Source organism: Agelaius phoeniceus, chromosome Z (genome assembly GCF_051311805.1).
Source record: "Agelaius phoeniceus isolate bAgePho1 chromosome Z, bAgePho1.hap1, whole genome shotgun sequence".
Lineage (NCBI taxonomy): Eukaryota > Metazoa > Chordata > Aves > Passeriformes > Icteridae > Agelaius > Agelaius phoeniceus.
Window position 1 is genome coordinate 90,991,845 of NC_135303.1, and position 23,823 is coordinate 91,015,667.

The 23,823-nt window shown below is 40.9% G+C and overlaps 1 protein-coding gene across 3 annotated transcripts in view; it reads left to right on the forward strand.

Annotated features, from left to right (window-relative positions):
- The window catches only part of SETBP1 (SET binding protein 1), a 270,174-nt gene extending 251,944 nt beyond the window's left edge, over positions 1 to 18,230 (forward strand). For all 3 annotated transcript variants that reach the window (XM_077171103.1, XM_077171101.1, XM_077171102.1), the window contains 2 exons: positions 7,334 to 7,501; positions 12,634 to 18,230. In XM_077171103.1, coding sequence (XP_077027218.1) covers positions 7,334 to 7,501; positions 12,634 to 13,190 — 725 coding nt within the window. In that variant the 3' untranslated portion in view covers positions 13,191 to 18,230. The remainder of the gene's footprint in view (positions 1 to 7,333; positions 7,502 to 12,633) is intronic.
- Positions 18,231 to 23,823: the final 5,593 nt, after the last annotated feature.

The window sequence follows — 23,823 nt, forward strand, 5'->3', positions numbered from 1 at the left end:
TGAAGTGAGGGAGAATGAGTAAATCAGGCTTGTATCAGACAAGCCTGAGGACATCTGGAAATTGATCATTCTGCAGAAATAAGCACTCTGTGTTTATTAGCTGGGAGTTCATCACTATCACTTCTTTTTATTCAATTCCTAAGAGATTTCAAAGCTATCATCATAGTATTAGCTCTTCTGACTGTGCTACTGGAGATAAAGATCAGAAGATCTATCTAATGATGGCTTTCTCAGTCTCCCTCTTTCTTTCTCTAAAGCTATTCTGATTAAAAAAAAAAAAAAAGTAGGAAAATAGCAAGAATGAAATAAAGCAGACTTCATCTCTTAAATTTTTGCCTCTTGGCAATGAGAATAATTTTTTTGCATTATTATTCCACAGGCACTCGGTTTTATTCAGGGGGACACATTCTGCAAAATAGAAAATCCCTCTTAGAAAAGGTGGAATTTGAAGTTTTTAATGTGGTGGTGGAAAAGGGAGGAAGATAAAAGGACTTAAAGTCATAAAGCAGTGCTTTACATTGAAAGTACAGTTATTTTAAATGATAATACACGTCAAATAGAACCCAGGGAAATTACTTCCATAAGTTAGAAAGGTAATAATATTACTTTAAGAAGAATAATTACTTTCCTTAACTACATTTATCACATAGTAATTCAGTTCTCCCTTCTGGAATATGATGCAATGCCAAACTTTTGACTGATTTATTTAAAACCAGCCTTAAGAAAAGATTCACCAAGATATGAGGTTTCTTCTGGTTCTTTATTCCAAACTGAGGAGTTATCAAAATGCAAATGCTCTGACTAACTGCATGTTTAGACGTGCATTCCTGTACAGCTGCATTGCGTAGCTTCATTGTGCAAAGACACTGGGAGGGGAAAAAAAAAACCCCATCTGTAAGAGTTTTCCAATAACAATGGTCAGACACATAAACAATTTAAGTATAGCCGTGGATTTCCAGAAATCTGCGGGGAGTACAAATCCAATCCAATGAACTCTCTGAAGAAAAATCTTCCCTTAGCGGAAGCTTCGCTGAGATCAATTTTTATCAGCTGATTTTTTCCATTTTCCAACGGCAAATTAACATTTATTATCTCTTTTGGACTGGCACTTTGAGTTCCAGCCTGGGTGCACATTGTGCTAGATTCTGTACACAGATTAAAGGAGAAAAGGTGCATGTTGTCCAAGAATCTTTCTCTGCAAGTAGACGATGAGAGAAAACAGATGAATGCAATAAGCAGGGTGATCATGATTTAACAGTAAAGCAAGGCAAGTAAATTAATCCATTTGTACAGAGCCCAGCACAATGCAGCTGGACCACATTGCTTGAAAAGTTAGCACTTAATAACAATAACAATAATTACCAGGTCTTTAAAATTAATGTATTAATTTCAGTTAGAGCTCATAAGTTGCTAGCCAGTGAATGAAAAATGCTATAAATCTTTAAGGAAAGACCAATTTCAAGTCAGCATTGTCTTGCCTCCTACACAAGCTTTCTGCCAGTTGGTCCTGAACTAGAATCGTGCTTCTCCTGAATCACCTTTTTACTTATGATTATGGTCATTATTTCTTTATAATCATACCATCACTGTTTCAGGCTCCTGATAAAATCCTTCATGTCCACCTCTGCTTTTGAAGCTGTCCTGTCCCCGTGCCCTTCCTCATTATATACATAATGATTGATTTCTTTCCTTCTTTGCTGCCCATTGTTTGCTTACATGTGGTGTTGTCTGTGCTGTCAGTAGGACTCGGGGGAGTTAAGGTATGGGTCTTTCATGGGATGAAAAGGGTTCTAATTTGGAGGAAATGCACAAAGATCAACAGAGAGGTGATAAATAAGGTCTGAATCAGGCTATGAGTTTACATCATAGAATCATAGAATTGTTTGGACTGTAAGGAACCTTAAATAGCATCTTGTCTCAACCCCCCTGCAATGGTCAGAGACATCTTCCACTATCCCAGGTTGTTCCAAGCCCTGCCCAGCCTGGCCTTGGACACTTCCAGGGATCCAGGGGCAGCCACAGCTGCTCTGGGCACCCTGGGCCAGGGCCTGCCCACCCTCAAAGGCAAGTATTTCTTTGTAATATCTAAAACTTCCCTTTTGGAATTTAAATCAGTTCCCCTCTGTCCTATCACTATCTGGGTGCGCAAAAAAGTCACTCTTCAGATTTTTTTGAAGCTCCCTTCAAGTACTGGAAGGGGCAATATGGTCTCCCCACAGCCTTCTTCAGTCTGAAAAACTCTCATTTCTTCTCAGCCTGTCTCCATGGCAAAAGTGCTCCAGCCCCCACAGAATCTTCTCTCTTTGTGCGGCGGTGCCAAAAGATAAAATAGACTGATTCAACAAATGAGTGTGTGAATTTTAAACTCTTACATCCCTCTGATGGTGTTGGAAATTACTTATTTTCACCTGATTCTTAGATGGGTTGAACTAGGGCCTTCTCCTACCCAAGGCCTTCTGAACAGAGCAGTCCAATTGACAGGAAAAAGTGCAATGAGAGGTGATGATAGCACACCAGCAGGTCTGCCCACTGAAGGACAGACATTCCACTACTGCAGCATGCATCAAAACCTTGTCAGCAAATTGCTGCACCTCCGCGTGTTTCCAGCAATACCTCTGAATCTCTGTCTGCATTCTGGTGTCCAGGAAAGAAAACTGATGGCTCTCCTTTATTGACTGGTCCAGATCCATAAATTACCCTTCTTCCTCAATACAGAGGAGATTTTCAGTGAGGTGAGGGGTACAGGCTGAAGAAACCAAGCCCCTCAAACAAGAGACAGATGTCTGAGCCCATGATTCACCAGTGATGAGCTGCAATTGGGCCATGTAGACTTTGAAGTAATTCATTACATTTGTATCTCTTCTGTAGGGGGAGGACTTTCCTCAATGATTTGTATGACCTTGCTAAACCCAGATGGGTGGTAATTGAGCAGCAACTACTTCTTCAGAAGAAACAGAATAAAAATATTGAAAATATTGACTCACCCCAAAGGCAGTGAGCAGCACTTTGGTCTTTGACCTTTAAGCATCCTAGGGTAGTCAATAACCTGGCTGTTAGATGCTGTGCCTGCCACTGATTTTGATTTGGGAGTAGTTTAACCTTGAACCAAGATCTAAGTAACCACGGCAACAGGAAGTTGGCCTCTCCATCCAAGGAGTGGGGATCCATAAATCAAGGTCCCTAATGCAAACACTGTGTGCAGGTAGAGATTTGAGAGGATAAGTGGTTTGTGGGGGATTACCTTTGAAAAAATGAGTGATTGTCCCTTGATATGTTGAAACACAGCTTCACAGACTTTTTTCTTTTTTTATCAATAGAGGTCAACAGGTTACAGCTGCATGTTTTCATATGGCTCTTTATATAGGCCCTTCAGTTTAATTAGGACCAGATGTTGAATTTATGAGGTTGTTAGCATTATTATGTACCATATGCACGTGCATATATGTGTGTGTGTATTGATACATGCACCCACATGCGCACATTTCTTGTGCACCCACTACACTCATGAATAAATATTGTTAAGGCACAAACCCAAGCACTGTGTAGTGGTGAGACCTCAGGTGTGCATACACAGAGCTCCAAAGGGTAATTACCTAGTCAAATATCTCACTTATTCTATGGGACACTGCTTATTCAATGTATAGAGCTCACCTAATGAACAGCTATTTGGGAGCTGGATTTTCCTCTTGCTATTCAGTGCTTGACATCATGTCTCATTTATTCCACATTTCTAAGCCTCGGTATGAATAGATGAATGTTTCATGAATGTTGATAATTTTATTTTCACAGGACTGCTCTTGAGATGAGGGGTATATTATTGTTCTCATTTGCACTAGAGAAGCCGAGCAGAGAGAGATTGAACTTTAATGGATACAATTTGAGATGCTTAATAGTAGATTTGAGGCTCTGGAAAGATGTGTGGTCTAATAGGCAGAGACTGCTCTGTTTATCCCCACCAAGCTGTGACCTCTAACACTGTCTCACTTGTGACTATTTCTGCCTTTTCTTGCCTCCCTTAAGTCTACCAGCTGATATCAGCTCACATTTTCATCAGGACTCCTATCCCAAACTGGCCCATTTGTATCCCTGTCTTTCAGACTCCTCTCACTGTAGCACTTCTGTGCCTGAATCTGATAGGGATCTCTTCCACAGCTTCTGAGACAGCCCACAGATCTCTGATATTTCTCCTTTTACATACCAGAAACCCAAGTTCATAGGGACTGTTCATAACAGCTCCAAATAGCAAATATAAGGAATTTTTGGTTTGTGCATGGAGAAGCTGAGCACAGTGAAGAGATACAAAAGGGAAAAGGGTCTGGAGCAGCTGAGAGAGCTGGGGGAGCTCAGCCTGGAGTAAAAGAGGCTCAGGGGGGACCTTCTCACTCCCTGCAACTCCCTGACAGGCCAGACTCTAATCCCAGGGAACAAGGGACAGAATGAGAGGAAAGCTGTGCTAGGGGAGGTTTAAACTGTATATTAACAAAACTTTCTTCACAGAAAGGGTTGTCCACTTCTGACACAGGCTCTCAGGAGCAGTGCTGAGTTCCCATCCCCTGCAGGGATTTAACAGCCAGGTGGATGCAGCACTCGGGAACATGGGTCAGTGGTGGCCTTGGCAGTGATGGGGAAACAGTGGGACTTGATGATCTTAGGGAGCTTTCCCAGGCTGTGTCAGAGCACCTGTGGAAAGGCTTTGAGGAACCAGCAGGTGCTGTCCAGGTGCAGCCAGGGGCGGCAGTGGGGGCTCAGTGCTGCAGGGGATGAAGGCCCTGACCTGACCTGCAGTGCCAGGAGGTTTGCTGCTGGCCTGGATCAGGAACATTGTGGAGACATACAAAACCAGATCAGGGGGGCAAACCAAACTCAGCAAAGATGTCAGGAGATTCTCATGATTGACCAAGAAGCTCCAGGTACAAAAAGGAATCAATAGAGACGCAGAAGCAGGTGATCCAGAGAATGAGATCTACAATGTTCAGGCATGCAGGGATGGGCTTAGGAAGACAAAGCCCATCTGGAGTTGAATCTAGGGCAGAAGATCAACAAGAAATGTTTTGACAGTTACATAAAGCAGTCAAAAATAGCCTATGGAAAATATGGGTCCCTTGCTGAATGAAACAGGGACCCTGGCTGAAAAAGATCAGCGGGAGACTGATTGTCCTCTTTGCCTTGGTCTCTGCTGGTAGGACTGGCTTTTGAGAATCCCAGGCCTGTAATGCTGCTGTGGAAAGAAAACCTGCTCTTGGAGGAAGATCTGATTAGGGAACAGTTAAATGAACTGGACAGGCATAAATCCATGGGATTTGGCAGGTTGTACCCAAAGGTGCTGAGGGATCTGGCTGGCATCACTGTGAGACTACTCTAGGTCGTTTTTGAAAGGTTGTGGTGATCAGAAGAGGTTTCTGAGGACTAGAAAAGAAGAAATATTAGTCCAATTAGGTCAAGAAGCAAAAGCAAGGAAGCAGCAAGGCTGTTCAGTCTCACCTCAATCTCTAGAATGTGATGGAGTAAATAATTGTGAAGAGCATTTCCAAACATATGAAGGAGGAAAAGATGACAGGAGTAGTTATCACAGATCTGTGAAGTGGAAATCATGCCTCACCAATCTGATGTTTTTCATCTTGACTTTAGCAAGAATTCTGCCACTGAGTTCCATCAGCTTCTTACAGACAAAATGATGAAACCCAGGCAGAATAAATGCACACTGTGATGGCCTGAAAACTGGCTGGTCTCAGAGGGCTGTGATGGGTAGCACAAAATCCACTTAGAGACCAGACGGTAGAGGTCCCCATGATACGGGGACTAAAAACTTTTAATATGGCAATTAATGAGCAGGTGGGAGGGTAGAGAACACCCTCCACAAATCTGGAGAATTTCAGAACTCAGAGCAGTGGCTGATATGTCAGAGGAATATGGACATATGGGAGAGAGTCCAGTCAGAGGGCACAGAGATTATGAAGAATCTGGGATATTATCTCTCTTATGAGGAAAGACTCAGAGGGAAGGGAATGTTCTGCCTTGAGAAGAGAAGGCTCAGAGAGATTTTTTCCACATATGCAAATATTTGATGGGAAAGATTAGAGAGGATGGAGCCAGATTATTCTCAGTGCTGGCCAGTGACAGGACAAGAGTAATTGGGCACAAGCTGAAACATTAACACAAGTTGTTCCTGAACAGTGTAGATTTACTGAGGGGATGAACAGTTTGTAGGGAGAGGTTGTGGACTCTCCCTCCTTGGAGATATTCTCATTTGGCCAGATGTGGTCCAGGGCAGCCTTCTGTAGAGGACCCTGTTTGTGCAGTGTGACGTGGGCAAGGTGGTCTCAAGAGAAGTTTTCAACCTCAGCTGCCTTGTGGTTTTTTGAATCATTGTATAATTTAGTTGCCAAAATCTGGTGCATTTTATCTGAGGCTCATGTGCAGGTTGATATCTGAAAAAAGAAGGAATTTATGAAGGATTATCTCTGATAAATTAATATCTGCCCTAATCATGTTGAAGCCCAACATCACAGAGACTGGGAGAGGTTTTCAAATTTCCCTGCCAGGAGTTTAAATTTCACATATTTAAACCATTTTGTATCCATTTTGTTTCACATATCCTGAAACAAAATGGTTACAAACTATACAAGAGTTTGAGAAATACTGTTAGTGGAGGAATTTGCCAGCCATAAGTGCATAACTTTTATTTTCCTGGAATATTTAACTTCTTTGGCATTATTTTACCACTCCTTTATTCTGCATTGTAAACTGTAGGTAGAAAGATATATGACAAACAACTCTTTCTTTCTTTAACTCACTTCCCTTTGATGAGCTGCAAGGCAAATTTAATTAGGAAGGGAATTCCTGAAAAATAAATGTAACGTGCTCCGGATGGGAATTGCATATTGAGGTTGTTCCTGATGCCTGCCCCTTGCTCAGATGAAACACCCACTAAGTCAGGTGTTTATAGCAGAGAAGTATGTAAGTATGTGTGGAGAATGAACTACACAGGAAATTATACATAGGCATTCCCAGTGAGTAGGGTTACGAAGGATATCTGTCTCTATACATGCATCAGAGTGTACGTGGTTTTTTAGAAGAAAAAGCACTAATGCAGATTGTTTTGTTGGTTTATCATGGTTGATAGAGACCAGTGATGGTACATCCTTCAGCAAAATCATCAAAAATTGATAACAATTGTGATCTTTGCTAGTATCAGAACTGTATTACAGATACATCCACAAGGAAATATGGAAATATATCAATGCAGCAAGGACAGCAACTGGCTTCTCTTTTTTTCAGGTATATCCCCAGACATGTTACAGTACTAACACTCATCCAAATTTTGTTTCCCCAGGAATTGCAGGTCCCCACTTAAAAGCAGACCAGACTTCACTTCATGGTAAAATGGAAAGTTCTGCCTGTAATGTGATGACCAGAAGGAAACCAGCAGCTGTTGACAGTGTTGCAATGCCAAGTCCAGTATTATCTCTCCTACCTTCATCATCAGCAACATCTGAAGCAGGTAATGCTGTTTTCACTCCAGCCCCTCTGTTTCTTCCCCATACTCTTCCTTCTGGAGCTGTACAATATGTTCACCCAATTCTCTTCCTGATTGGAGAAGTAGCTGCAAATGTGAATAACTAATGTGATAATCAGGCTGTAACATCTCCAATGCTTTCTTGCTGTGATTGTAGATCTTGGCACATCAAATCTATTTTATTCACACACCACCACTTGTGCAATAATGAGGATGCAAGTAGCACCAGCCTGTAGGGTCTAGCAGGACACTCTGAAGCAAGACTCGTGGGTTCCTTCCTCAGCCCCATTCTTCATTTCTTTTAAATGCTCCCATCCCTGTAGCATGAACAAACCAAATACACAGTGAATAGCTGAGGAGCAGATGAGATTTCTTACTGCATACTTCAGTGATTTTAGCATAATATTCTGTCTTGCAAATGCAAAATTGTCTGGGGCAATGAGCAGTGATTTAAAATACCAGAATAAATAAGTCAGAGCAGCGTGCTTTTCTATCAACTTATTTTTTGTGCTTCTATTTTGAATCAGATCAGAAAGGTGATATCTTTATACTGCTGGAAATTGAGCCAAGTCATTCAGGCATCATCATGCCTTTTCTTGGGCATGGATAGAGAGGTTAATCTTCCATTTTGTATTAATTTCCAGTGAATGGGGAATCCACAGTTCATTACCCTACATGCAGCCATTAGGAGTTTCATAGTCTTGTCAAACTTTTGATGCCACATTCACAAGAAACGTATTTGTATCACTGACTTACAGAATTATTGCATATTTAATCATTCAGCTGAAAGTGTTTTTTCAACACACTTATTTTTATTTCCCTCTCACCTCTTGAATAAATTGTGAAAGAAAGGGTTTCATGCTGCAAATTAGCCTCTGTAAAGATAAATTTTTATATTAAAAAAATCAGGATTGTCTGTTTAGTCTTTAGTACTTTCCTATATATAAACCAAGGACAGATTTTTAAAGCGGCAAAGAAGGAAAGCACACAAATATTTTATGATCCGTTTCAAGATGAAAGTATATGCCTGACTGCATAGTTCATTCTTTTTATTTTCAGAAGTCTAATTAAATTGTTGGTTTATCTGTAGCCCAGATGTTGAAATAATTTAGCTGAAAACTGAAAGAAACTGTGTTAATGGGAAAACAGGACAGTGCTATGGGTTTCCTGTAATTAATAGGAAACTCTTTGAAAATTCCTCCATTCAATGCAAGCCAAGAAATCGACCCCAGATTTGAGCAGCCTCCTCTGTGCCATGTTCTTGCAAGTGGCCTCAGGCACCTCAGAAGGGATGGAGAGTAACAGGCAGCAAGAAGGATTTTAGGGCTTCAGACATAACAGAGCCATCCAGAATAAACTTATGGGACCAATGAAGAAAATCCAAAGGGTCTGGTCTACCTGGGCTCACCTCCTCGTTCACCATCACTGCTGGAGTGGGTCTTTCAGCCTCCTCTAACTCCCCTTGGCAATATTTGTATTTTTGGTGGGAGTGGCTCTCTTTGCTTCAGAAGCTGCTTCCAGCATCATCTCATTCCTGTGTGGCTTCCCAGCATGGCCTGCAGCCATTTCTAATTCGTGAGACTGAGCCTCACTGCACCTGTGGACCCTGGCACGGGGAGAAGCACCAGACCTCCGTGTGCTCTATTTGAAATGTGTAAAGCTGTGGTTTAAGGCTAACATTGGTTCTTGCTTGTTTTGGGGCAGCTAGCTGGGGTTGTTTGGAGAGTGGGGAAAGGATGAAGCAAAAGTATAAAAGCTTGGGCTGCACCATGCATTTCTAGTTTCCCTTCATTTTGGGGTGGATTTTGCTTTTGTGGAGGCAGACCAGAAAAAAAATCCAAAAAATTAAGACCAACACAGACCAGCCTGGGTCCAGGGTTGGGCAGGGTCTGTCTGGATGAAATGGAAAAGATTAATGCATAGCTTTGGCTTTCAGCAGAGCAGTGTGTCACATGGCAATATAGGAAAATATTTTATATCAAAGATTGCTCACCAAGAGCTTCCAGATGAGTTGATAACACCTAATGGCTCTCACTTCAATGCTAGTTTACTTTGGCAGATCTTCCTGATATTTTATCATAGGCACACCTCATCAAAGCTTCCCCCTGCAGGCCCATCAGACTATTTCTGCACAGTCTTCCTACACCAAATGTAGAAGCACATGTCCTTGACATTCAATAATCAAAATTATGTTGGGTTTCCTAATATCTCATTTTAAAAGCCTGACCTGAAAGCACAGGTACTTACCCAGTACATGCATTCTGACTACTGGCAGACTGTGTAACAACTCAAATGATTTCTAGAGCCTGCAAGTTCAGAGGCTTGCTAGGAAGAAAGAAAAGGAATTATTAGTAGCTTCTAACAAGCTCCCTGAGAAAGCCATAAACACCCCAAAGCATTTACAAAGGAAAAATTAGTGCAGTAAGCCAGCACAGAACAGCACATAGGGGTTTTTTTTCCTAAATGTGAAAATGTATTTCAGCACAAAAATGAACAGACTTGTGAGTTTGCAAAGTTTTATAGGGGCAAAAAAAGTATCTAAACATGAAGGAATGCACTGCAAGTGGTGTTTGGCCATTCATTTACATGCAGAGGCAGAAGCCTACCCACAGTTGCCTTCATATCAGTTAATTTGGGGAATTGGGCAGTTTGGCAGAAGGCAGGTGCCAGCCTTTGCTCCACTCAGGCAGTGTCTATTCAGAATCAGGCTCCACTCAGGACTCTCAGCCTGAGTGACCTCTTGAGTGCCTAAGAGGGTTTCAGGATGGACGGGAGTTCTGTGTTCTCATCCAGCATCAGGACATCAAGACAATGTGCAAGGTCATCTTGAACTGCACTGAGTTCCCATTTTAGGGTTTAGAAGCTGAGGTCATCCTCTACCAGCTGTACAGCCCAGGTCTCCATTGACCACGTTCAGGTGGTAATGCCAATCTGCAGAAACAGCTGCCTGCAGATAAATCTCACTAAAGACATAAAGTCTTTGCAGGGACTTGGCTAAGGCTTTATTTAATTTTTTTCCCCAGTTCCTTGGCTTACTTTCTTTCCAATGAAAATTGAGAGTAAAGCCAAATCTCCTGGTATCATCGTGATACCTTGCAAGCTTTCCTGTATTTCTGGTAAATTTTCCGTTGTCAATCACCAACTGAAAAATTTCAGCTTTACTTTCAGAAAAAAAAAAAAAAAAGCACCTCAAATATTGGAATTAAAAAAAATATATATTTGAAAATGTGCCCTGACAATAGAAATAAAAGGCAAAAGGTGGACAGTGAACTTGAGGATTGTGCCAAATGTTTGATTTTTTAGATATTCTGACCTGAAGCTACTCTCAGGATATGGGTGGGACTCAAAGGATTTTAATGCTTAAGGCTGAAGTTATTGGGGCTACTTATGTCAATCACCAGTGAGAACAGATGAGAATAATCATTTTCTGTGACAGGGACTTAACCTTTTTTGATCAAATTTCTGGGAAATAGCTTGCTGCCACTTGCCTTTAGGGATCTTGAATCCACAGTTTTTTAGGGGTGACCTACTTGGGAGGAATTTTGTGCAACTAATTAGCTTCTCCTGAGCAACTTGGATATTTCATTTCCTTTCTCTTTTCCTTTGGTACCAAAATGACTGCATTCCTCTTTTCTTTTGTCCTTTGTGAACCACAAACTGCAAATGGGTTTTATTTTTCTTTTTGGTGTGGGGAGTGGGTTACATATGGAAAATGTATTTTGTTTTGTAATTAATGAAAACCAGACTTTGGGAAGTTGGCCATCCCAGGTCTTTATTTATAAGAGAGCATATGTCTGTGTTTTGTTTATGACTCACTCCTACTTCTTACATTGTAACTTGGGTTTGTTTATGCAAGCTCTTCGCTGAATCCAAGCAACATGGTGGTATAAGAGCCAATAATTTATGTTCTCCAAGAGGGGAGGCCAGTGAATGAGGTTTATATGCTGAATCTGTCACAGCCCATAGAGAGCAAGAGGAGATTCTACAACTTGACAGCTCCTGGTTATCTGCAGAAAATGCTACAATAGCAACTTTATTTAAACTACTGCTGGAAGATTAGCCTGTTAGCCATGAAGGCAGAGATAACCCCCAAATGAACCTTTCTCAAAATCTTGCCTGCTCGGGAAACTTCAAGGATTTCAAACCCAAATGACTGCTTGACAGTCAGGTGTAAATTAAGTTTGCAAGTAGATGTGGGCTGAGGTTAATTTAGTAGGATGTTTTATTCTTTACCAAAAAGGAAATTCTGAGTTCCATCATTTCTTTCCCAGCAGCACAGAGTTGATATGTTAGGAGTGAAAGGGAGCACCAGCTATTGCAATAGCAGAATTAATACATTCTGCTTCCCTCACAAAGGGGTAGTTACTTCTAATCCGTGTGCAAATCCTGAACTCTGAACAGATGCCATGTTCAGGAAAGGACAATGAGACAATTTAGGCAAAACAAGCAAGGTCTCGTGTCCTAAGCAAAGGACAAAGAGCCAAGAAATTCTGGGTACTCTCCCAGCTCTGACAATGACTCACAACGTGACCTTGGCAAGAAACTTAACTACTTTGGACTTTGTTCAGATCTAAAGTAAGTGATCTGAACCAGGAGTAAGCTTACTTTGGGGGCCATTAAAGTCAATTATATGACTGAGTAGTTTCAGCTAGTATCTGAAGAGATGATAGTACAGAAACCCAGGCAGGGGTAATGAATTTGCCACAGATGAAGTGACCCACACATCTTGTCTCTGCCCACTAGTTTCAGCAACAAACACTTTTCATACTAACTGGCATTCATGACAAGAATTAAAGGCTGAATTGAAGATATCAGGATTATATCTTTGGGGTACAGAAGGTTTAATAGTTAAGTTGGACCAATATGACAGCTATGCTAGGCTTCCTTCTCTCCAGTTAGAGGTTGAAAAATGAGAATGAAGAAACTCATGCTAAAACGTTGCTGTAGCAAAAGCTTTGTTGCTTTAGAAGAAGGAACAGGCAGAGAGCAATCTCTGAAGACTACTTGTATGAAAGTTGTATTTTCATCTACTCTTCATGATGCTAGAAGGGGTAAAAGAAGAGTTTCCAATCTCTGTGGTTTGACCCACCCCTGTTTCTCTCCTTGTCTCCCAACAGCCAGCTCACCACTGAAGAAAAGGTTCAAGCGCCGTGAAATCGAAGCAATCCAGTGCGAGGTGCGCAAGATGTGCAACTACACCAAGATCCTGTCCACAAAGAAGAACCTGGACCATGTGAACAAGATCCTGAAAGCCAAGCGGCTGCAGAGACAATCAAAGACAGGCAATAACTTCGTGAAGAAGAGGAGGGGGCGTCCTCGGAAGCAGCCCCTTTCCTTTGACGAAGACTCCAGAGACCAAATGCCCGTTCTGGAAAAATGTGTTGACCTTCCAAGCAAAAGAGGTCAGAGACCAACACTCAACCCGTTAATACTGGAGCAAGCAGCCACTCAAGATACAATCATGGCCACCATCGAGGCTGTCATACACATGGCTCGAGAGACGCCACCGCTGCCGCCTCCTCTGCCTCCTCCACCCCCTCCACTCCCTCTCCCTCTACCCCGGGCGCCCCGGGTCGGAAAAAGGAAAAACAAGTCCCCGCAGGAGGAAGAGGAGGACGTGAAAGTGAAGCGGCACCGGAAGGGCAGAGGGAGCGAAAGCGAAGGCCTTCCCTAAGGCCAGTGCACCTCGTCAGATGTTGGGTGCCCACAGTGGAGCACGCCAGGACTGGGGGACAGGAGGTGCACAGTCGGCCTCACCCCTTTGGCAGCACCAGACTGACCTGTCCCTTCAGCAGCCAGAACTCATTGCAGAGAGCTGTGCCAGCTGGGGCGCGCATCTTTCCTCTTCATCGCTTTGACCCAAGCCCCCCCCCCCAAGGAAAGAGGGGGGAAAGGCGCGGGAAAAGTGGGGGATACAGGGGAGGAGGATGTGTGTCAAAGTTGGAAAAAGCATGAACTCTGCCGAGTTTCCAAAACTAATCTGAATCTCAGCATTGCTGTTCTCATACCGTACCCAGAGGCTGGAAGTCATCCTCGCAGATAGCTGAACGTTGTCACTAAGGGTGCATGCTCGACTCTGATTCTGTTTGGTGGGCCAGGTGAAACTAAGAGTAACTTTACCATAGTATAAATCACTGTAAAAAAAGGAAAAAAAAAAAAGAAAAAAAAGAAACAAAGAAACAAAGAAAGAAACAAAGAAACAAAGAAAGAAACAAAGAAGAAAAAACCCAACAAAAAATAATGTAATTTTCTCAACTGTGATATTGGTTATAATCTATTTGATTTTTTTTTTCCAGTTTTATATACCTACCAGGCTTTGGGACAGCATAAGCCAAAATGCCTGGCTCTTGCTAGAACTATATATTTCTTTCTCATTTACTTGCCTAGTTACAACTAGCTGCAATATAGGCAATAGAAAATTAGAGCCTTACACGCGTGCACACTCATTCCGAGTGCTATCCCAAGAAACAATGGAATATCACAGCATTTAAAATAAGGTATACACGGATATTCGGTTACAATAGCACGTTTATATGAAGCAACTTGGCAATGGCATGTGAAAAAGGGGTCATCCATCAGCCAAGTTGTTTTGATGCTCGGTACATATGAGTAGAGAACAGCAAGACACTTCTGGGGAATAGTTATAGTAAACATGGAAAAAAAACACCAAAAAAATAATATAAAAAAGATAAAAGAAAAAAAATAGGACACACAAAAAAAAAAAAAATAGAATAAAAACCAGAACCCCAATCTACCAAGTTTTTGCCATCTGCAATTCCCAGTGAAATTAATGGGAAAACCAGAATATTAATAATTTGCTTTGGGTAGCAATGCCTTGATATTATCTTTTAAAGAAAATAGATAAAGTAGATTGTTTTAAAAAAATATAGAACAAACCCTATGGATAATAGATCCTTTCTTGGCAATTATTTCTGAAAAAAAAAAAAAAGAAAAGGAATAAGTGTTCTTATCTGAAAATAGAAATAAAAATGTTCAAAGGGTATCACCACTGCAATTGTATTAATGCCACTTTGGACATGTTCTCCAAGTTGTGGTTGCCTTAATAAACTAAAAAATAATTTTTTTTTGTACATAATGTAATTATAAAGCTCTCAGTCTGCATGGATGCAAACTGTGTGTGACAAATCGTCTCTTTAAATGGTCAGTTCAAATTGTACATTTCTCATTCGAGTTGTCCGTTAGCCATTGATTAAACTTGGGTAAAATACCCAAGCTCCATATCCACAGCCCAATTAAAATGTTTCACTAAAACAAAGACTGAACAAAAAGCTGTTCCATTGCAGTGTCAATGCTTTTAAAAAAGAAAGTAAATTGTTGAAATTTGAAATAGGTACTTTCAAATTTATTTCCTTTCTTTTTAAATCCTGCGGTGCACTCAACACCTAGCATGGCAAGATGGATATTAAAATGGGAACAGGGAGGGAAGATTCCACCAAGGGAGGGGGGATTGGAATTTCTTAATGGTTGACAAGCCAAATTCTAGTCCCTTTTTCGAGAAATCTTGAATTGGTTTATTGCCAAGGAAGCTTCATATAGCACGACACTAAAAAAAAAAAAAAAAAAAAAATAAGAACTACAAGAAAACCCCACCAAAAAAGCAAAACAACAAACTCAACAAAAAGTCCCCACAAAAAAATATTGTGTTTCTATTCTGTTATTTATTTACAAAAATCATATCAAGACTATGGTGTTAGAGGAACACTGTAAACATACAACTCGTTGTTTTTTAGAGACTGATTTTTCTTCTGTGATAGCACCTTAGCTTATTAAAACTGAACGCATATGGGGATAGGATTGCGTCGGGGAGCTGGAAGAGGGGATGTATTATTTTTTATTTTTTTAAGACTGGAACAAATTTTGAGGTCCTAACTCCTTAAAACTGATAAGAGGGATCGCAGAATTTTGTTTCCAATTTGTTTTGCATCATTCATCATACCTATTTGTGCTTTTTGGTTTCCAATTAATGCAGCTTAGAAATAAATTGGCTGGTTGTTCGTTCTGTTAAAACCAGTTTTGCTTTTCAGCTCTCTTGAATTAGCACAGTGTTATTGACTGAAGTTGTAGGCCTGCAGAAAAAAAACCCTAAACCTCACTGAACTCCTCTCTTCTTCCTTATAAAACATTGGATTGAGGTTTAGTTAATTTATAAATCTTTTATTCCCAATCTCCTTTGGTCTTGAAAGTAGGTGACAGTCACTTAAAATGACAGAAAAAAATCGTAAGTTTGGTATTCCAGGCAGCTGAAATTAAGCCAAACAACTTATCCTTAGTTTTATCTCCAGTGATGTCCTTCCTAGCATTGAAGGACATTTCAGTGTGTAATGAGTGAAAAGAAGGTCTGAAGGCAACAAATTCTGCCATCCAACGCCCATCGTGGCTTCAAGAGGGTCCGAGTACCCATAAGGGCTGGATTTGTGCTGGACCTTTCTGGACACACTGGGATGAAACTGCCCCAGGGAAGGATAATTGAGTGGCTGCTGCCTCTCAAGCTCCTGAGATTTGGGAAAAGAATGCTCTTATCCTTCCAAAAAGTGCTGTCCAAAAGGCTGCTAGAGGCACAGTGTTTAAGGAGAGCATCCACATGGAGGGAACAACCCCACAGACCCTTCGTTGAGCAAAACCATGAAGAGGTCCTATTTGTCCTAGAGAAACTCTAAGCTCAGGACTTGGTAGCTAAAAGCTCTCAGCATGGGATGGGCTCTATCCAGAAGATCAAGGTTTGTGTTTTCATGGCAAGAAGGTGCTGGTGGAGCGTGGTGCTGTGGTTCAGCTTTGGCTGTTTGTCCACACAACACCCTCATGCAGCTGGTCCTGGGCTGACAGGGAGAGTGGCTTGTTAGTGTCATAAAAAGCAGACAAAATACTGTTAGATGGCACTCAGAATTTGTGTTCTGCATGTTGCATAGTCTATAAAGATGATAAGCAAGTTGCTGACAGAATAATATTTTAAGGCGATGTACTACATGCAGATCATAAAGGATTTAGTTTTAGGGCTTAAGGCTAAAATCCCACTCCTGCCGTTTATTACCCAACAATATTCCAGTAATGAGCTTTTTGATTTTTTTTTCCCTTACCACAAGGAAGATTTACTGAGGAACTCTCTAGATTCTCTCCACACATTTCCAAATACTGTATAATACTGGGGTGAAAGCCCTTTTGCTTACTAAGACCAAAAAACCTTTCAAACACCTCCACTGTGTCACAGATTAGCACACATCTGAGTATGCTTCAATAAAAACACAAAACAGTATCACGTGGCTGTGAGCCATATGAGATAAGGCCACGGGTTTGCATCCACTCTGTGGGTCTTTTATTCCTCAATCCAGTGTAAAACCAGAAATGGGGATAAATATTCAGGGAGAGAGGAAAAAAAAAAAGAAAAAAAAAAAAAAAAGAAAAAAAAAATTACCACTTGTGTCTCCAAGACCTTCATGCTGCCAGTTTCTTGAGCCCTTCAATATTAAATTTTCTGTGAAGCACCTTGCATGTTTTTGGATAACTTAAAAAAAAAAAGGAAAAAATAAATTTAAAAGAGGTGAAAATAGTCATCAGCTACCCGGGTATCCTACAGCATGGCCCATTTGGCAGAAATGTTGTGGAACATAGAATATTGTGACTATTTGGGTAGCATCTGGTGCAATGGGGTGCCAGTTGATCACGAGGACTTCTGAGCACTACAATAATGCACCAAATAAACAGAAATCACTGTTCCAAACACAAGGATTTCCCTAACTCTTATTTTCACAGGCCCTGATTCAGGACTGCACGTAAGCACATCTAATGAGCATCCTGAAGAGTTTGAAGAACAACTAAAAGAATACAGGGAAAAGGGAGTTTTCTGAATTGAAAAAATAAACATCTTGCCCTTGTAATGCCTCTTCTTTCCATATCATCCAAAAACTGGGGTGCAGCAGTTCTGAGATAATTAGAAGCACATTTCAACAAAAAACATATTGGAGATCTCCTTAAGATGCCTGCCTAGTTTGCATAAAACACTACATAGAAAAAAAAAGAAAAAGAAAAAAATATAAAAACATGAAAAGAGCTGCCAATTGGACAACATGGGGAAGCAGTTCAATCCCATGTTGGTTTGTTTTACTTTTCTTTTTCTTTATTTTTTAAGCTATTTCTTAAATAATAAATGCACATGAAGTGTTAAATATGTATATACTGTATTTCAAAAAATTAAAAAATCAAACGAATGGGGCACAAGATTGTTCTATAAGTCGTGCTGGCTAATTTTTAGTTTGTATTCATAAGTGGTTTTTAAAAGCCTTTTTTAAAGTGTAATTTGCATGTTCTACTTTGATTGTATGTAAACATATTTTAGAGCAAAAAAATGTATTTGTATTTTATTGAATATAGAGGCAAGAAAAAAACTTGTACATTGTTTGAAATGTTCTTTTTGTAACAGTTTTTATTCATGAAGCATTTTTGTACATTTAAAAATGGATATGGACTTGATGTTCTTTGAGGCTTAGATACATCTGGCATGCTTTAATGTCATGCTCCTTCATGATCTTAGATGTTGGTTTTTAAACATTTTTTTCTAAAACAAAGCTCAGTCTTTTCGCTACCAAATCAGGTTAGCACAGTATAGAGCACTTAACTAAAAAAAAAAAAGAAAAAAAAAAGTTAATCCTATTCATATGTTATTCATTGTGTGAAATTAAAGGAATTCAATTCAGTCTAACATGAGTTGTGAATTCTTTTGTCTTATTTTCCATCTGTTTCCCATCACTAGGGAGTTTAATAGCTTTTGGGATACTAATACCATGCATTCACAAGCCCTCTTTATGGTAATGGATAAAAACATGCTTTGGTTCTGTTCTCTTTTATTCTTTCTTTCTTTCTTTCTTTCTTTCTTTCTTTCTTTCTTTCTTTCTTTCTTTCTTTCTTTCTTTCTTTCTTTCTTTCTTTCTTTCTTTTTCTTTCTTTCTTTCTTTTCTTTCTTTCTTTCTTTCTTCCTTTCTTTCTTTCTTCCTTTCTTTCTTTCTTCTCTTTTTTTTTTAGTTTTTCCCAGAATATCCTTAAAAGTTAAAAATGGACTGTGCCATGGACAGAAGGGGGCTTTAGTGCTGTGCCCATCACTGAAAGGACAGAACCATCTCTGGTCCAAATCGTGTCCTCGGGCACCAGGAGTGGAGTAGAACTTGCCACCCAGGTGGGATTTCCACTCCAGATGGAGCATCCCTCTCCAGATTCCTGCAGGGAAGGCAGTCCCAGGGGCTGGGCTGTCGACAAGGGGGTGATGAGAGCCAACTCTCTCCTCCCTGAGCAGCAGAGAGGAAGGGCTGTAGGCCAAGGGGTATTTTCCGTTCAGTGGAGCCCCATGCTGTGACAATGGCACAGGCCACAGCTCGTTGTAGGGGTTTAAGTTTCCTTTCCAAGTTGCTGCTGAGAGCAGTCTTGCTGCCATTGCAGGCAGTCAGCCTCAGCATCCACGAGCTCCTCCACAGCAATGCCAGGTTTCATCTTTCTCCTCCTCAGAGAGAGCTCAGCACCTTCACCAGTGGCTCAGCAGCCTCATGGAAATTAAATCACCTCCTGGAGAAGTCAGTGATGGCCAGGCAGGATAGATAACTTAGTGTCCTCTCACATTCTTCCCTTTGGGGCTTTGTGGGATGGACTGCCTTGGTGGAACCAACTCATCCAACTGCAAATACAGCCCCTCTGGCTGCTGTTTTGACAGCTGTTGCTTCATGTTACTGTAGTAGATCTGCTCCAAAGATCTCATATGCAATGGAGTTTATTTTCTTTCTCTTTTCTCTCTCTTTCTCTGTATGAGACACGCATAGCCCCCCAGCTTTTGACAGCTTCCAAATGTGCTGACATTTTTGCTCAGTTTTTTTATCAGAATCTGTGATGTATAAGCTACTGGTCTCCAACTCTAACCACATTTTAGTAAAAAGTCTGTGGTAAAGCTCCTTAGGAAGCATCTGTGAACTGTCAAGATATGTGTTTGCTGCAGCAGTATCTCAGGGCTGTTCTCTCCTCCTGCCAGCCCTTTCTTGAGGTTTACCTCCCATCAGCACAACTCTGCTGTGCTTTGGTGGTGCCACCTCACAGCCATGGGGTAGCGAGGCGTTGGGGAACAAAGTTGGAGGTGTTTGATTTCTGTCTGTGGGTGAGGCAAGGGCATGAGGTACTTCATCTGTGAGGTGTTGGTCCTTTCACCCTTTCTTCCCTCTGGGCTCTTTTTTTCCCATCAGGCTGGCACCACGTAGTGCCAGAAGATCCCACTCCTCACCAGTCTCCTCCTGGGCAGGGGAGATCCTCTGGTCATCACCCCAGGCTGCTGTCAAAGGGTCACACTTCTCTAGGATCCCTCTGTAACTGCTCCAGCTCTGCTCCTGTGGATTACAGCGTCTCTGAGAAAAAAACTCAGGAAGTCTTAGAAATAAAGTATAGGGAATCCACGAGCTTTGGTAGGGTGTAATTTATTTTAGGCACTTTTTGTTTACTGATATTTGATTCCTCTTCCCTGGAGACAGTCCTTAGTGGAGTTCTCTAGGGAGTCCTGCTTGAGAAGGGGTTTGGACCAGATGTCCTTCAGTGGTCCCTTCCAACCTTACCCGTTCAGTGAGATTGTTATTTTGTCTCAGTTTGCAAGAGTTCAATGTTTTCCAAATTAGAATACTTTCACTAATAATCTCTGCCTTGAAATAATTGCAAATAATGAAAACATCAAGTGTGATGGAGAAACAGCGCTGTTTTCTGATTATTGTCCTCTTTCTTCTGAGCATCCTTTGCCCATGAAAGTTGTGGAGACCTGCTCAAACCTTCTTTGGCCATCCTCCATATCACAGGAGTTTGAATTTATGAGGGAATTTTATACTCTACCCTCAAGGTACGGATGAGATGATGCCTCTTGAGGCAAAGTATGATCTTAATTCACTTTTGATAGTGAATAATGTTTGTGTGGTCTGGGATAAGGAGCCTTTCCAAGGTGGAAATTTGTCCTCCTCTGGCAGAGACAAGACAAACCTCAACCTTCGCCCCCCTCATTCTCATGGTACCATTATTCCCCACCAGGATCCTGAGCTATCTCATATGTTAAATTTATTTTGAGTCAAGGAAAGTTTGGTTGGTGGAGACGCCTGCAGCTTGTGTGCAAGTTGTGTGAGCTCATGACAGCATTATTTGGTGTTCTGTAACACAATGCACTCACATAATTTTAGAACAATGCTACTGTTACTGAGGGAGTTGAAAAAATGTTCCAGTGACCTTGAGGGGACCAGTGACAGGACCCTACTCAAAGCCCTTCAGCACACACCATCTGGCAAGCTCTAGAAAGCAAAGGGAAGCATAGATGTCAACAAAAAAAAAAAAAAATGCTTGGCCTTTTATGAGCAATTCATGAACCACATCACTGGTGCACTAACATGGGGGGTTGAGAGCTAATAGCAAGCACTGAAGTTACAATGAAGAGTGGCATATCAAACAGTCCATGCAATTTTTTACTGGGATCTGCAAGAAAAAGTGGTGTGAAAGAACCACAGGAGCTGTAGGAGGACTTTGACAAAATGTTAGTGCAATCATAAGTCATTTCATTATGACAACCAACTTTCTTTGTAACGCAGAGCAAGGCACGCTGGTTCACATTCTCAGCTTATGCAGAGCTGTGCTATCAGTTTCAAATGTGTGAAATCAGTTTACAGGAGCAAAAGATCCGCTTTCATTTTCTTTGTGGAAGCTATTCATCCCAAAGTGGCTTTGGAGTGCTCTGGTAGAAGGATGTAATATAAACTCCTGTTGTTTGTTGCCTGTAAGTGTCATATTGAGAAAATGGGCCTTTGTTAAAGATTCAAGTGTTTGGAAACTGGTTCACCAGCTCAAGTAGCCAACTCATCACAGTTTCATTAGAGCTCTGGTGGAAGGAAGAGGGTAAAAGAACTGGAGAGTCCTCGGAGAAAAGATGAAAGAGTGTTCTATGCCCCAGGAAGTTAAATAAAGTATCAATATCTACTTCTCATGACTCTATTGTGCTACAAAAATAATCAGAAAAAAAATTTCCTTGTCCTAAAAATCATGGAGTGCCTCAGTCCTGCTTGAGTCAGCCATACAGGAAGCCCAGTTTTTCTTCTTCTTCTGAAATAGGTGCATCTTGCATGGCACCTGTTTTCCTCACTGGATTTATCCCCTTGTGGACATATTCCAGTCAGTGATGGAAAGCACAGCACAGGGACCTTTTCTCTCTGTACTTTTCCAGGTTACCTGCTCCAGAAAAAAATCACAGGTAAAATTGGTTTTCCCTGAGAATCTTTCTTAAGGCAGAAAAATTTCTGGCCTGGCTCCATCCCACTCCCATGCATGATCATATCTGGTAGTTCTCAAACTGTCCCAAAAATAGTGTTGGTGAAGAAGGCTCCAACCAAATTAATACAATTTTTTGTCATTGACCCAAAGGGAGCAAAACTCCCACCACCTCTCCCTGATTTGGCATGCCACAATATTATGTGTGCACCCTGATAGCCCTTGGTGTCTTCTACTTGCCCTGCCTGTTTATAAATAAAAAAATTATAAACTTTATAAATATTAACTTTTAAAATAAAAATAAAATATAAATTTATAAATATAAATATAGAATTTAACTATAAATAAAATATAAATTTATATTAAAAAATAAACTTTTTAATATAAATTTTTTCCTGTTTATATTCCCAGAGAGCAAGCATATCAAGCACAAAATTAGTTTAAAGGGGAGAACTGTGAAAACCTCTGCAAGGCAGAGGCAAGGATGAGAGCACGTGAAAAGCATCTGTGGTGAGCCTTTTCAGAGCATGGCAAGAACACAATTAGAGAAGGGATGAAAAGTGAGAGATCTCTTAGGGAAGCAAATGATAATGTGGCAGAGCTGTAATGGAGCCAGTGGCAAAGGAGGGCAGTGCTTATTTTTCTTGAAGACAGGAAAAAATAAAACAGCATCACTTGAAGGGGAAGAAATGCATTCAGAAACACAAAAGGGCATTTACTGAAAGGAGGGAGAGGCTGGAGGGTGTGAAGATCTAGGTCATGGAGAGAGTATAAAAATGCATCTTGAGACAGAAGATGGAAGAGGCAGCCTGCTTGCTTACTGGGACTTTATTGCCAGTGTCTAAGCTGACACAGCACTCCTCATTTATCCTCATTAAACAGCTACCATCAGGGCATAGTTAGTGACCATTAGGCCTCAATTCTCTCTCCTTAAACTGCAGATAAATAGATAGCTACTGCGAGAAGTAAAACTGTCTTTGCTTGAATTACTGATAGCTGCAGTTTCCCAAAATTCTGGTCAGGGATCAGCCAATGACAGCAAAGGTCTGACAGTAAAGGCAGCAGTTGTGCAGAAGCCTGCCTGCAAGGATGAGAACTCAAGGAGATGGAATGGACTGGGCCTCATTTATTGCAGAGATAACATGATAATGTTTGGGTTCATCCCAAAGCTCCTGGTTTAGTGGAAGGTGTCCCTGTCCAGGGCAGGGGGGTTGGAATTAAATTATCTTTATGGTCTCTTCCAACCCAAATCATTCCCTGATTCTGTGATCTCCTGGGCAGATTGAACACCTGTACCTGTGAGGTGTCTCATTATCTTACCTTCCCATGGGGCTGAAGAGAACTTTGTGCCCAAGAATAACCACTACAGCACCTCATTTGTTAGAGAAGGCAAGAGAAACACTGTCCATATCATCCAGATTGTACAGTGCTATTGAGTGCTTCTATTTTAAAGTCCCACACATGCCTCTTTGTTCTCTAAATATCCCAAAAAAGAGCCCATGGTTTTAGTGGAGCAGCTTTTTAGATCCAAACTTCACCAAACTTCTGTCTTGGTGATTTTCATAAAAGCCTGAATAAAATTAAAAATTGAAGAATTTGACTGTGAGCCAGTCATTATGCTTTTGCTCAGGATACCATGAAGATTTTTTGTTTTGCTTTGTTTTCAAATGGTGTTTCACCAGAATGTCATCTCCAGAATGGCCATGGTGACCCTGAGGGTCCAGATTACATCAGCCAAGAATGATTTTGCTTTTCTTAATGAAAAAAAGGGGGAGTACAGAGGCACAACAGATCTCTGGGATCTGAACCACTGTCTCCTTAATTTGCAAAATCTCATTATCATGCTTATGGAAATTCAGGACATAGTATAAACAAGAATGTATGTTCAAGCTTTGGTTTAGTCCCACTGATATCAATAAGATTTAAACACTTTAAAATTAAGTAAATGATTAATTGCTCTTACAAGAATGAACCCGGCTTCCAATTCCAACACCTAGTCCCATCGGCCAAGATGAAATTTAATTATTTTA